The sequence below is a fragment of the Adiantum capillus-veneris genome, chromosome 22 (assembly GCF_014529385.1).
Source record: "Adiantum capillus-veneris isolate H3 chromosome 22, ASM1452938v2, whole genome shotgun sequence".
NCBI lineage: Eukaryota > Viridiplantae > Streptophyta > Polypodiopsida > Polypodiales > Pteridaceae > Adiantum > Adiantum capillus-veneris.
The window spans coordinates 32613537-32626556 of NC_140952.1; the positions used below are offsets into that span (position 1 = coordinate 32613537).

The 13020-nt window shown below is 45.6% G+C and overlaps 1 protein-coding gene across 4 annotated transcripts in view; it reads right to left on the minus strand.

The window, feature by feature from the left end:
• The window catches only part of LOC147429127 (DEAD/DEAH box RNA helicase family protein), a 234134-nt gene extending 221474 nt beyond the window's left edge, over nt 1–12660 (minus strand). For 3 of the 4 annotated variants that reach the window (XM_086495194.1, XM_086495196.1, XM_086495193.1), the window contains exons 1-2: nt 12459–12659; nt 12170–12286 (exon numbers count right to left, since the gene is read on the minus strand). In XM_086495194.1, the coding sequence (XP_086351320.1) occupies nt 12170–12286; nt 12459–12537 (196 nt within the window). In that variant the 5' untranslated portion in view covers nt 12538–12659. Of the gene's footprint in view, nt 1–12169; nt 12287–12458 lie in introns of all 4 variants that reach the window. The other variant, XM_086495195.1, reaches the window with a different exon arrangement.
• Between the last annotated feature and the right edge of the window lie 360 nt (nt 12661–13020).

The following is a 13020-nucleotide window of genomic DNA, read 5'->3' on the forward strand; positions in this document are numbered from 1 at the left end:
GAATGGATACTTCGCATAGAGGTAATGAGCATGGCAGTGGCAAAGAAGAATTTTCCCCACCAAGAGGTTTTTCTGACCCTCCCCCTTCCCCATCTACGCCAAGGATTGCACCAAATCCTATGGAGGCTTTGGTCAAGTAGATGATGGACATGATGTTACACCAAGAGGCACAACGCGTTACCTTGGAGCGTGAGCGCCAAGACACACAGGCATCCTTGGATCGCAAAGCGCACTTGGCGGCCGAGGAACGAAAAGAAAGAAAAGCAGAAAGAAAGGTAGCTATTGAGCGTGAGCATGAGCAAGCGCGCTTGGCGGCCGAAGAAAGAAAGGAGGCGGCTGAAGAAAGACAAGTGGCCTTGGAGTCAAAGCGTGAGGCGCTGAGAGACCAACGCATGCAAGAGTTGGTCCGACAAGTCCTCGCCTCGAAACCCAAGACGGCCAAAGATGTTGGTGGTTCATCAAGTGGCGCAAGCCGAAATTCGAACTCCAACAACCCAGTTACCGAGAAGTTGACATTTAGTAAGTATGACGGTAAGATGGATGCTAGTGTTATTCATTCTTGGTTGCATCAATTTAATGCTTATATTGCGACAGCTAAGAAGACAGGGAATAGCAAGGTTCTTACAGCAGCCATGTACCTTGCCGGTGATGCCATTAATTGGTACCACGCATAGCAAGAGGCACAGTTGGCCGCGCACCTAGAGGCAGCCGATGAAGACGCGCCCCTTTCCTTCAATTGGGCCGACTTCCAAGACAAGCTCAAGGTGCAGTTTATGCCACTTCAGTACCTAGCACGATTGAAGGACGACTGGCGTAGTCTCAAGCAAAACGGTTTGCCAGTTACGTCTTTCTCTAACCGTGTTTTGCAACTCGGCACCCAATTGCGCAAATCGGATCATGAGCACAAGGAGGCTTTCATTTTTGGGTTGGACGACTATATCAGGTTTGATGTCGAAGTCCTCGACCTCGTAGATCTCAACAAGGCGGTAGCGATTGCTCTCGCACAAGAGATGAAACACAATAAGGGAAAGCCGAAGGAGAACAAGACTTCTCAAGGTACCACTCAGACTTCTCAGAACCCTCAGAACGGTAAGAATGGTAACTCTTCTAACCAATCTTCCTCTAGTCTCTCAGAAAAGAACTCTCCAAATGAACCTAAGGGTAAAGCAAACATATTTGCTAAACCTAAGCTTCCTCCATTTGAAAAGGCAGAACAAGGAATTTTAGGAGGATACATCACGTCGGAAGAACAAAGCATTTATTCTAAAGAAGTTCGATGTTATCATTGTCACATCAAGGGTCACATAAAAAGAACATGTCCTAAGCTTGACTTTAATGAACCTAAAGAACCCACAGAACCCACATCCTTTGTCAATGCAAAAAATGAGAACACGAGTGTGACCCAAGTTTCTCATGATCCTCCCATTGATGAGTCTCTCATTAAGTATTATGGTCATGTGAAGGGTCAACATTTTGTTATATTGTTTGACCCAGGCAATATGCATGATGTGATTAGTGACTCTCTTGTCGAAAGCGCCCGCTTGGAGGTTAGCAAGACATCTCCTTTCGAGATGCCGAGCTTCGCTCCCGGTATGGACTCTCTCATCATGCAAGAGTGCCTTGATGTTTTGTTCACTGTTCAACAAGCGTCCTTCCACAGAAAATTTGTAGTCTCTCCTCTTTCAGGATGTGATATGTTTTTCGGCATTGGATTGTTTCGTGAGCATAACCTCTCATTGGCAGCCAATACTTTCACTTTCAATGCCAAAAGTGACTCTCCCATTGTCATTCGTGGGGAGGAAGTTGTTCATTCTTCATCTCTCCTTTCTAATGTGCAGGCGAAGATTGAAAAGAATCCGGAGAAGGAGACTCTCAGAGTCTTGTCTTCTCCAAAGCACGACACACATGATTTGCATGATATATATGTGATTACTCACAAGCATGACGATTCGCAGGATAGAGATGTGATTGTTCACAAAGATGATGGTTTAGTTGATGCTTTATCTAGTGAAGCTAACCTCATTGCAGATTCGATCAATCACGAATAACCGATCTTAGCTCTCGAGTCAAGATCTACGGAACCCCCACAGGATGTATTGTGTATGCGCATGATTAGTCAGTACGCATTGTTCCAATGTTTCATTCGTGACGGTTTCCTATATTTTAGTCACCGTCTTTATGTGATCCCTTTTCATAGGCATGACATATTGTACGATGAACACAATTCAATCATGAATGAGCACGGATGTATGCGGATTACACATGAAAAGATGAAATGTTTGCACCCAAGAAATTCACAGTCCATGTCTCTTCCTTTGCATGACACAATATCCGAAAGAGCACAAGAAGGATTGAGCATCAAGCATCGGCATTTCCATTGTGATTTGCCACAGTTGATTGATTTAGATCAGAAAGTCAAGTTTCGACCCCATTGTTTGCGTGTGTGTGATGAACGGTTTGACACTCCGTCTCTTTGTTCATCTACATTGCATGCACAGTCTTTGAAGAAGACTATAATTTTTCTAGTCACTTTACATGGGATGGGTATGTTCATGTTTTGGTGTTGGAAGTGGTTTCATGAATTTTCATCCTCGGAGATTCTTGAAGAAGGTAGACGCATGACTATAGACGAAGTTGAAGCATTGAAGGAGCCACAAATGACTTTTTGTCGCTTTCGGCGCGGCCCAAAGAAGCAAGCGGCACACCCTTATGTAGTTCAAGTATCGCATGACCCACGCATCAGAGTGGGCTGGCAAAGAGTCCTTTCCAGGATTCTGGACGCTGTTGGCAATCTCCCTCAACGCCATACAGTTCGGTACCAGTACCTCAATTTGAAAAAGAGGGGATGTCACGTGCACATATAACCCTATGAGTACGTGGACAAGCTACTTCATGACAAGGGTTCAGTTAGCTTAGGAAGTATTCTGACACTTTTGTGAGTCTGTTCGCAGACCGTGCATGTCCAGGCACTTAGAGTAGATGCATATCCTCTAGTTGCACACAGCATCATCATCAAATTACCATCACAACCCATCAGGAGCATTTTTACAGTGCACAGACCTATTTTCCCTATTTTAGTCATTTTTCACTTATTGTTAATAAGTGACTTTGTTGGGGAACTGGGTAGGGCAAATTTGACAAGCAAGTATAAAAAAAACACCAGCGCTAGCACTTTCTAACAAAAGAGGCAACAGGAACCTTGTGTTCAACAGTGCACCTTCTCGGCAAGGGGGGGGGGGGGGGGGGGGGGGGGGGGGGGGGGCCTCCAACAGTCAACCTACCGTTTTCAGCCAATAGAACCAGTCGAGTGCCAGCAATGATGTCGGCCCTACCTTTTGAACAACCAGCACAACACATGGTCCCTAGGGCCCAAAATGTTGTTCAAACAACACCCTTATCACCTCCGGTGCTAGGACCGCAACCCCACATCCGAGAATCACTTATGTGAATCAGTTGGGTTGTGAGTCAATTATTGCTTGTTTGGAAGGTTGTGAGGAAGATATTACAGACCCTAATATTGCTTATGGATTGATGCACTTGAAGAAAGTCCACAATACTACATGGAGGACTATTTGGGGCAAGTCAAACCTGTTTATCAAGTAGTTGCTCTTGCAGCAAGAGGCCAAAATATCAATTTCACTGCCAAGAGACCACCTCTTCAATGCTACGAGTGTAGGGGTCCACATCGTGTAGCCGAGTGATGTCACAAACCAGTGACGTGGCAGCCAGTACACACATACACACACCCTCCCCATGGCATGGAACATTCCCGGAAAATGCTGATGTGGCACTACCGTACGGACCCCCGCAGATTGCAGCGCGTTTTGCGGAAAAACAATACGGACAGATGACGTGGCAACAACGTACGGAAATCAGCTTTATTCTACGCAATCTAGGGCTGAACTCTACGCGCGAGAGAGAGAGAGAGAGAGAGAGAGAGAGAGAGAGAGTAGCTTTTTGGGATTAAATGCTTTATTTACCAAGCAAGAAGCTTGTGAAAGGGCTTGCTTTATTTTTGAATGCTTTTATTGGCAGCTTTGGGGGCTCTGTTTTTGGCATGCCTTGTAAACCTTTATAAGTGTGGGCAGGGCTCCCACTCTGCAAAGCATCTGGACGCAAAGTCTGAGAGTGAGACCATCCCACTCCCTTGTACTTTGAGCACAGATTTAATACAAAAAGAAATACCCAAAGGGGCGCCAGTCTCTGAGGCCGATATCTCTAGGCACGGGACTCCGCTGGGACGTGTCGAATCAATTGTGAACTGTGAACTGTTTTGAAGTGAATCTCTGTTGTGTTGCGGTAGAATCTTGACTTGGAGTGTCCAAGTTTGTTACAGTGGTATCAGAGCGCCGTCGATTTCTCTTCTATCGGGAAACCCGATCCTTTTTCTCGCGACACTTATGGATTCAAACAGAGATCGGTCGACTTCCTATGCATTTAGGGATGCGGGAAGAGATCATGAAGAAGATTCTCACGAGGAGTATGGCCCGCCTCGGCCTATTCAGGCGGAGATTGAAGAGATGAAGCGTCGACAATTGGTTTATGATGCAACAAAGAAGATGATCAACATTGCGAAGGATCCCAAATTTGTAAAATTTTTGACGCAGACATTCTTCGACGAAGTGCACTCTCAGTGCCGGAAGGCCACAGAACCACCCCTCAAACCGGCACTCAAGAAACGTCCTACTCCAAGGATGTTTATAGAGCAAGAATTAGAAGAGGTGATTCATACACGGACTACACAGCTTTTTGACGCATCCAACAAAGCCAAAATGTCGCGTGACACATCTAACCCTATGTGTACATGGACAAGCTACTTCATGACATGGGTTCGGTTTAGTTAGATTAGGAAGTGTTCTAGCACTTTTGTGAGTCTGTTCGCAAATTGTGCATGTCCAGGCACTGAGAGTAGATGCATATCCTCTTTTTGCACACAGCATGATCATCAGATTTCAGTCAGAACCCATCAGGAGCATTTTTACAGTTCATAGACCTATTTTTCCTATTTTTGACATTTTTCACTTATTATTTTACTTTTCTTGGGAACTAGGTAGGGCAAATTTGATAAGCTTGTATAGATAGAAACCTAGCGCTAACACTTATGGCAGAAGAGGCAGCAAGAACTCGGTTTAGCACGCACCTTCTCAGCAGGACCCCTAGTAGGCCTAGCGTTTTTGCATCAGAAGCAAGGACCTAGCGTTTTCATCACACAGACCAGCCTTGGTGTTTTTGCACAGCAAATCAGCCCTGGCGACAGCAACACAGCAGGTTCCCTAGCGTTAGCAGATTCCCACCACAGCAAACGATTTTCAGCCCTAGCGTTTTTGCATCAACATAACACTTCAGCATTTTGCAGATTCACCGCGACGGAATCCCAATAAGCACCAGCGTTTTCAGTTTTCAGCACTTAAGACACAGCAGAACAAGTCCCAAACCTCGCAGATCTCACCTTCCCGGAGCAGATCCTCGCCGCACGGTCAGATCCAACGAAGTTTGCAGATTCAGCATCTGCATTTTCAGCGCGTCGTCGTCGCCATCGACATCGTCACCGACATAGAGTCAGAATTCAGCAGATAAAGATTTGCAGATTTCAGCCCTTAGCATTTTCAAATTTCAGCCCGTCTCGTTGTCGACATCGTCGGCAAGTCCAAGCATTGTAGAGATTTGTGCAATCAATAGTAGACCGCTCTCGCCATAGAGAGTGGGGCCTTCGGAGGAGGGTTTTGACAACATTCTGGTGTCGTATTCTTCTCTCTCTATCTCTCAATCTGAGCACCTTCATTCACAATGTTTATCCACTTTGTTTGTGTCCATTGCACTCTCTCACTAAAGGAACGGAAGGCTTTCCCTTCCGTAAGTAAAAAGGAACCTTGACCACAGTTCAAAGCACTCATCTTGAGCAAAGTTCAACATTCACTTCCGCTGCACCTTACACAAAAAGCACGACAAAAAGCAGAAGAAAGGAACCGACTTCCCGGGTTATTTGGGTCGTCAATCTGCTTTTGCCTCGGCAAGAAAGCAAAAAAAGCATGTCAGATTTGAAGGAGTGTCCAGATCTTCTTCTTCTTCTTCTTCTTCTTCTTCTTACAGTCCTTCTACCACTTCAGCTTTTCATGAAAAATCCGCATACATTCGTGCTCATCCATGAGAGAAACGTACTCAACATACAATATGTCATGCCTAGGAAAAGGGATCACATAAAGAGGCTGACTAAAATACAGGAAACAATCACGAATGAAACATTCGAACAATGCGTGCATATCAATCATGCGAACACATAATACTTCCTGTGAGGGTTCTTTGGACCTAGACTCGATAGCCAAGATTGGTTCTTCCTGAATGATCGAATCGTCCTGTGGAGGTTCTTTGGACCTCGACTCGAAAGCCAAGATCGGTTCTTCGTGATTAATCGAATCTACAACGAGGTTAGCTTCGCTAGAAAAAGCATCAACTAACTCATCATCCTTGTGAACAATCACATCATCTTCATGCAACTCATCATGCTTGTGAGAAATCACATCGTGATCAGGCAAATCATCATGCTTGTGAGAAATCACATCTTGATCATGCAAATCATCATGCTTGTCTTTATCATCCAAATCATCATGTTGATCATTGTCAATCAAATCATCATCATGCAAATCATTGTCATTCAAATCATGTGTGTCTTGCTTTGGAGAAGAAGAGACTGAGAGAGTCTCCTTCGCCTGATTCTCTTGCATCTGTGCCTGAACTTGAGAAAAGAGTCGCAAGAACTCTTGCATTCTTGCTTTGTTCTCGCGATCAAATCTTGCTTCTCTTGCCAAGCGTGCTTGCTCGCTCTCACGCGCTATGGCTGCCATTCTTTCTTGGTATTTGCGCTCTATGGCGGCTATTCTTTCTTCGCTTTCTAACTTCCTGTCCATCATCCTCTTGTCGAAAGCCTCTATAGGAGTTAGTGCAATCCTTGTCGTAGATGGAAAAGGGGGAGGGTCGGAAAAACCTCCTGGTGGGAAAATTCTTCTTCGCCTCTCTCATGCTCATCACCTCCAAGCGAAGTATCCATTCCGCTTCGAGTGATGACCATTCTGAAGTCGTTGGTTCTTGTGGGTTCTTGTGGTCTTGGGATCTTAAGTTCACGAGGAACTTGGGTTCTTGCGGGTCTTGAGTTCTTGAGGGTTCTTGAGTTCTTGAGGTTCTTGAGGTTTTCTTTCGCTTGCAAACCGCGTTTGAGAAGGATCTTCTCTTCACCCGAGTTCTACTCCTTTCTGCGGGCACACCCCTTGGCGGCCTTGCGCTCACACCAAGGTTGCTTTTTCCCACCTCACGTCGATTGGCCGGCCGCTAAGTGCACGGTCCGCTCTCAATGAGTGAAAAGAGACACAAGGGGAGGCTAGACAAGCCCTTCTTTCTTGGTTTCCTGTCACTCTTCAAAAACACGATTAGGAATTGACACGCCCAAGCGAACTTGGGTCGTGCGACTGCAACAAGCAAAAAAAATTCTTGTGATTCTTGTGGTTCTTTCCTTGAGTGATACAGAACACTGTCAAAGCTCTGATACCAATGTTAGGTGCAGCGGAATGAATGTTTGCGCTTTGCTTAAGATGAGTACTCCAAACTGTGCTCAAGGTTCCTTTTAGTTCTTATGGAAGGGAGAGCCTCCGTTCTTAATGGAAAATGCTATGATCACAAACAAAGTGAATGGACACTGTGCGTGCAAGTGTATGAGACTGAGAGAGAGAGAGAGAGAGAAGAGAGATACGACACCAGAGACGTTGTAAAACCCTCCTCCGAAGGCCTCACTCTCATCGGCGAGAGTGGTCTACTTATGATTGCACAAAGTGGTACAATGCGGATGCAATGGACTGATGCAACTTGGGACTGTGCCGATGACGACGACGGTGATGACGACGACGACTTTAGGGCTGAAATCTGCGATCTTCTAACTGCTGAATTTCGGGGCTGTTTCGGTGGCTGAAAATGACTGTTTTGGCTGCGTTTTCGAGGGCTGAAAATGGCTATCTTCTGCAACCAACTAGGGCTGAATCTACTGCAAATCTTAACTGCTGAAAACGCTGCTCATCTGCTGCATCAAGGGCTGGAAACCAAAAACGCTGGCAGATCTGGGAGCTTTAGCAAAAACGCTATGCCAATCTGGGAACTAGCTGGCGATCATGGGAAACTCGAAACGCCAGGCAAGGGGGTGGTGTCGGTGAAGACCAAAACGCTAGGGCTGACTGTCTGTGGCGATCAAGCAAGGCTGAAAACGCCAAGTGATGGAATTGTCTGCTGGAGACCAAAAACGCTAGGGTTGATGGTGCTTGGGGGTTCTTGCGGAGAAGAATGCCTGTTGAGCGGGAAGCTCCTGCTGCCGCTTCTGCCATTAAGTGCTAACTTGGGTTTGCTTATATATTAACTTAGCAAAATTGCCCTGCCTACTTTTGTTGGAAAGTCACTTAAATTAATAAGTGAAAAATGCCAAAAATAGGGAAAATAGGCTAAATGCACAGGAAAATTCCCCTATCTGATTCTGATGGATTCTGATGGGAATACCGATGATCATGCTGTGTGCAACCAGAGGATGTGCATCTATACTAAGTGACTAGGCATGCACGGTCTACGAATAGACTCACAAAAGTGCCAGATCAATTCTAAATCTAGACTGACTGGATTGACTGAACCTTGTTATGTTGTAGCTTGTCCACAAACACATAGGGTTGGATGTGTCACGTGACAATGATGAATTGCATGATAATGATGAGCATGATGATTTGAATGACAATGACAAGTATGATGATTTGGATAATAAGGACAAGCATGATGATTTGCATGATGATCAAGATGTGATTTCTCACAAGCATGATGATTTGCACCATAAAGATGATGTGATTGTTCACAAGGATGATGGTTTAGTTGATGCTTTTTCTAGTGAAGCTAACCTCATTGCAGATTCGATCAATCACAAAGAACCGATCTTGGCTCTCAAGTCGAGGTCTAAAGAACCCCCTCAGGAAGAACCGATCTTGGCTCTCGAGCCTAGGTCCAAGGAACCCTCACAGGAAGTATTATGTGTTCGCATGATTAGTCAACACGCATTGATCGAGTGTTTCGTTCGTGATCGTTTCCTGTATTTTAGTCAACGTATTTATGTGATCCCTTTTCATAGGCATGACATATTGTACATTGAGCACGATTCACTCATGAATGAGCACGGATGTATGCGGATTACTCAAGAAAAGATGAAATGTTTGCATTCAAGGGAGTCACATTTTATGTCTCTTCCTTGGCATGACACAGTCGTAGAAAGAGCACAAGAAGGATTGAGCATCAAGCATCGGCATTTCCATTATGATTTGCCACAGTTGATTGATTTAGATTAGAAAGAAAAGATTCGATCTCATTGTTTGCATGTATTTGATGAACGGTTTGGCACTCCGTCTCTATGTTCATCTACATTGCATGCACAGTCTTTAGAGAAGACAAGAATTTTTCCAGTCACTTTACATGGAATGGGTATGTTCATGTTTTTGCATTGGAAGTGGTTTCAGGAATTTTCCACCTCGGAGATTCTTGAAGAAGGTAGACGCATGACCTTAGACGAAGTTGAAGCATTGAAGGAGCCACAGATGACTTTGTGTCGTTTTCGGCGCGGCCCAAAGAAGCAAGCGTTGCAGACCTTTATAAAGTTCAAGTATTGGATGACTCACGCATCAGAGTGGGTCGGCGAAGAGTCCTTCCCAGGATTCCAGACCATGTTGGCGATCTCCCTCGACGCCATACAATTCGGTACCAGTACCTCACTTTGAAAAGGAGGGGATGTCACGTGACACATCCAACCCTATGTGTCCGTGGACGAGCTACTTCATGACATGGATTCAGTTCAGTCAAGTCAGTCTAGAATAGGAAGTGATCTGGCACTTTTGTGAGTCTGTTCGCAGACCGTTCATGTCCAGACACTTAATTTAGATGCATATCCTCTGGTTGCACATAGCATGATCATCAGATTCCCATCAGGAGCATTTTTACAATGCAAAGACCTATTTTCCCTATTTTTAACATTTTTCACTTATTATTTTTAAATGACTTTTGTTGGAAAGTACGTAGGGCAATTTTGCTAAGTTTGTATATATAGAAACCTAGCGCTAGCACTTTCTGGCAAAAGAGGCAGCAGGAGCACCTTGCTCAATAGGCAACTTCTCAGCAAGACCCCCCACATCAGCACAGCTAGTGTTTTTGCATCTACAAGGACCTAGCGTTTTCATCCACAGGCAGCCTGGCGTTTTTGTGCACAGCAGATCGGCCTCGGCAACAGCAAGACAGATCAAGAAGCCTAGCGTTTTGCATTTGTAGGACAACCGGCAGCAGTACAAAATTTTCAGCCCTAGCGTTTTTGCATCAGCATCACACTCAGCGTTTTTGCAGATCTTCGCAACGGAATCAGCCTTAGACTCGACGTTTTCACTTTTCAACAGTCAGATCCCGCAGTAGAACCCTCGAACCTCGCAGATCTCACCTTCCCGCATCAGTTCCTCGCCGCACGGTGGGATCCATCGAAGTTTGCAGTTTCAGCCCAAAAAACAGATTTCAACATCTGCGTTTTCAGCGCGTCGTCGTTGCATCGTCGCTATCGACATCGTCACCGACATAGAGTCAGAATTCAGCAGATAAAGAATTGCAGATTTCAGCCATTAGCACTTCCAAATTTCAGCCTGTCTCGTCGTCGTCCTCATCGTCGTCGACACTGTCGACAAGTCCAAGCATTGTAGAGATTTGTGCAATCATAAGTAGACCGCTCTCTCCATAGAGAGTGGGGCCTTCGGAGGAGGGTTTGACAACATTTCTGGTGTCGTATTCTTCTCTCTCTATCTCTCAGTCTCATGTACCTTCATTCACAGTGTTCATCCACTTTGTTTATGTCCACTGCACTCTCTCACTAAAGGAACGGAAGGCTCTCCCTTCTGTAAGTAAAAGGAACCCTTGAGCACAGTTCGGAGCACTCATCTTGAGCAAAGTTCAACATTCACTTCCGCTGCACCTTACACCTTCATTCCTCTCACATCGGGAGAGCAATCAGCGCCAGATCTTCGCCTTGGTGGCCATCCGCAATCCCACATCGAGAAGGATCCAAAGGTGCATCAAATTAGCCCCGGAGGTGCCTCATCTTGAGGAGTTTCCACGGCGACAGTCATCATTCGAGTCAGTAGAGCCTGCACTTGAGGTATTGCATGTGTGGACATTTCATTTATGCAATCAAAGCAAATACCACATCGGTAATGGTGTGGGAGGCCCTTGAAAGGGTTAGTTGGGACCCCGTCGTGTGTCATTCTCCTCTTGTCTCCCTCTACACATCTCTACCGCTCTCTCATTCCCTCTCTTCAGGGAAAAGAAAAAGGAACCATCATTCAAGCTCTAACACAAGGAAAGAAAGAAAAGGATTTGTCGAAGTGTAAAACCTAGATCTTCACCATTTTCAATTTCGTTGCACCTAACAACATGAGAATATGATGATAGCTGAAGGAAAAGTTAGCATCATGTTGAGAGAGATGGTAAAGGCTTGTGTGCATTAAATAGTAATGGAATAGATGTAGTGTCTCCTAAAGCTTTCTATGGCTCTACATTTGCAGAGGTCTTCCTCATGTGAGACTTCAACGCCCACACACAGAGCTGCCACTGTGAGATGTATGATTATTGAGGAGGCAGAGATGCTACACCTATTAGAGCAAGCAAGGGTGGGGACAACACGCCAAGAATATCAACTTCTTCTATACAGAGAGAGGAGAGTGGGCCATCCAAGCGTGTAGTTTCTCTGCGGGACTAATGACTCTAGGATATGCACATCAGCAATGCACAAGTTTCAACATTGCTCGCTTATTCCTCCAGATTGGTATTCACTATGCCATCTGTGTGCAAAATCCATCATGTGAGAGCAACGTCCTTGCTAACCAGTGCCTCAGGGATTGATTGTTGAACTTAGCACTCTGCTAGCCGTTCTCTATAAAAGTTTGCTACCCAAAAATGCATTTTTAAAACCAAGTCTCGAAGTGCCCCAGATGTCTGCAGGGGTTTCATCCTCTCTTAATGGAAGTAGGGAATGGCAAGACAATCCCTCACTAGTACATGAACGAAGATCAATCAAACTTCAGAATTTATTTATCTGTGATTAAAAATTGTGTACATAAATGAAGTATACCTGGTGCAGAAAGAGTAGAGCTTGTTGTCCTGAGAAGTGTTCGCCATGGATAGAAAGTGCTACTAACAGCAGCTCCACGGAATGCCCTCCAGGCTAAGAATTTGGCTTTGCATACAGCTGCAAAAAACATACGAATATCTGCTTCTATATATCCCGGAGGAACGTAAAGGCCAGTTGTAGCAACAAAACGACGGGGGTTGTGCGTGCGTGCGTGAGAGAGAGAGAGAGAGAGAGAGAGAGAGAGAGAGACGCGGGGGGGGCCGCGGGGGGGGGGAGAGAGAGAGAGCACCTAAAGTTTGCATGTGGAGGATTGGCAGGGCAGCAGCATGAGCAAGTTCCACGGCACTCCCGCCTTGCATCGACGGCATTCGTCAAGCCATCTTGCGCAACACTAAATTTCCACCAGCTGGGGGAAATTAGAAAAAGTGAAGGAATCTCCCTTGTTGCAATGCGTGAGGCGACGGCCAAGAGTCGAGCGACGTGCGCTTGGGAGGTAGGGTAAAGGGGCCAATAGCGGGCCACCTAAGGAAGGCAAAGAATTGCACTGAGTGTACAAAACAGTTTTCAGCTTGGGAGGGCGCGATCAAAAGCTCAACACAAGGGCTATCTAGGATAGTAAGGCCAACTTGAATGGTGCGACACAGAAGCGGTACGACACACTTCGAAATTCCATGTGTAACAAAAACGACCATGGAAAGGGAGACGCCGCGGGGTGTATATAGTGCATTGTGGCCAACAAGGCTCGATCTTGATATCGGACAATCAGGATTGCACCCAACTCTCGGCTAACCAGTACACCATCCGTTAGCTTGTGTTCTTCTTCTGGAGGAAACTTCTACAAGTAAGGGGCC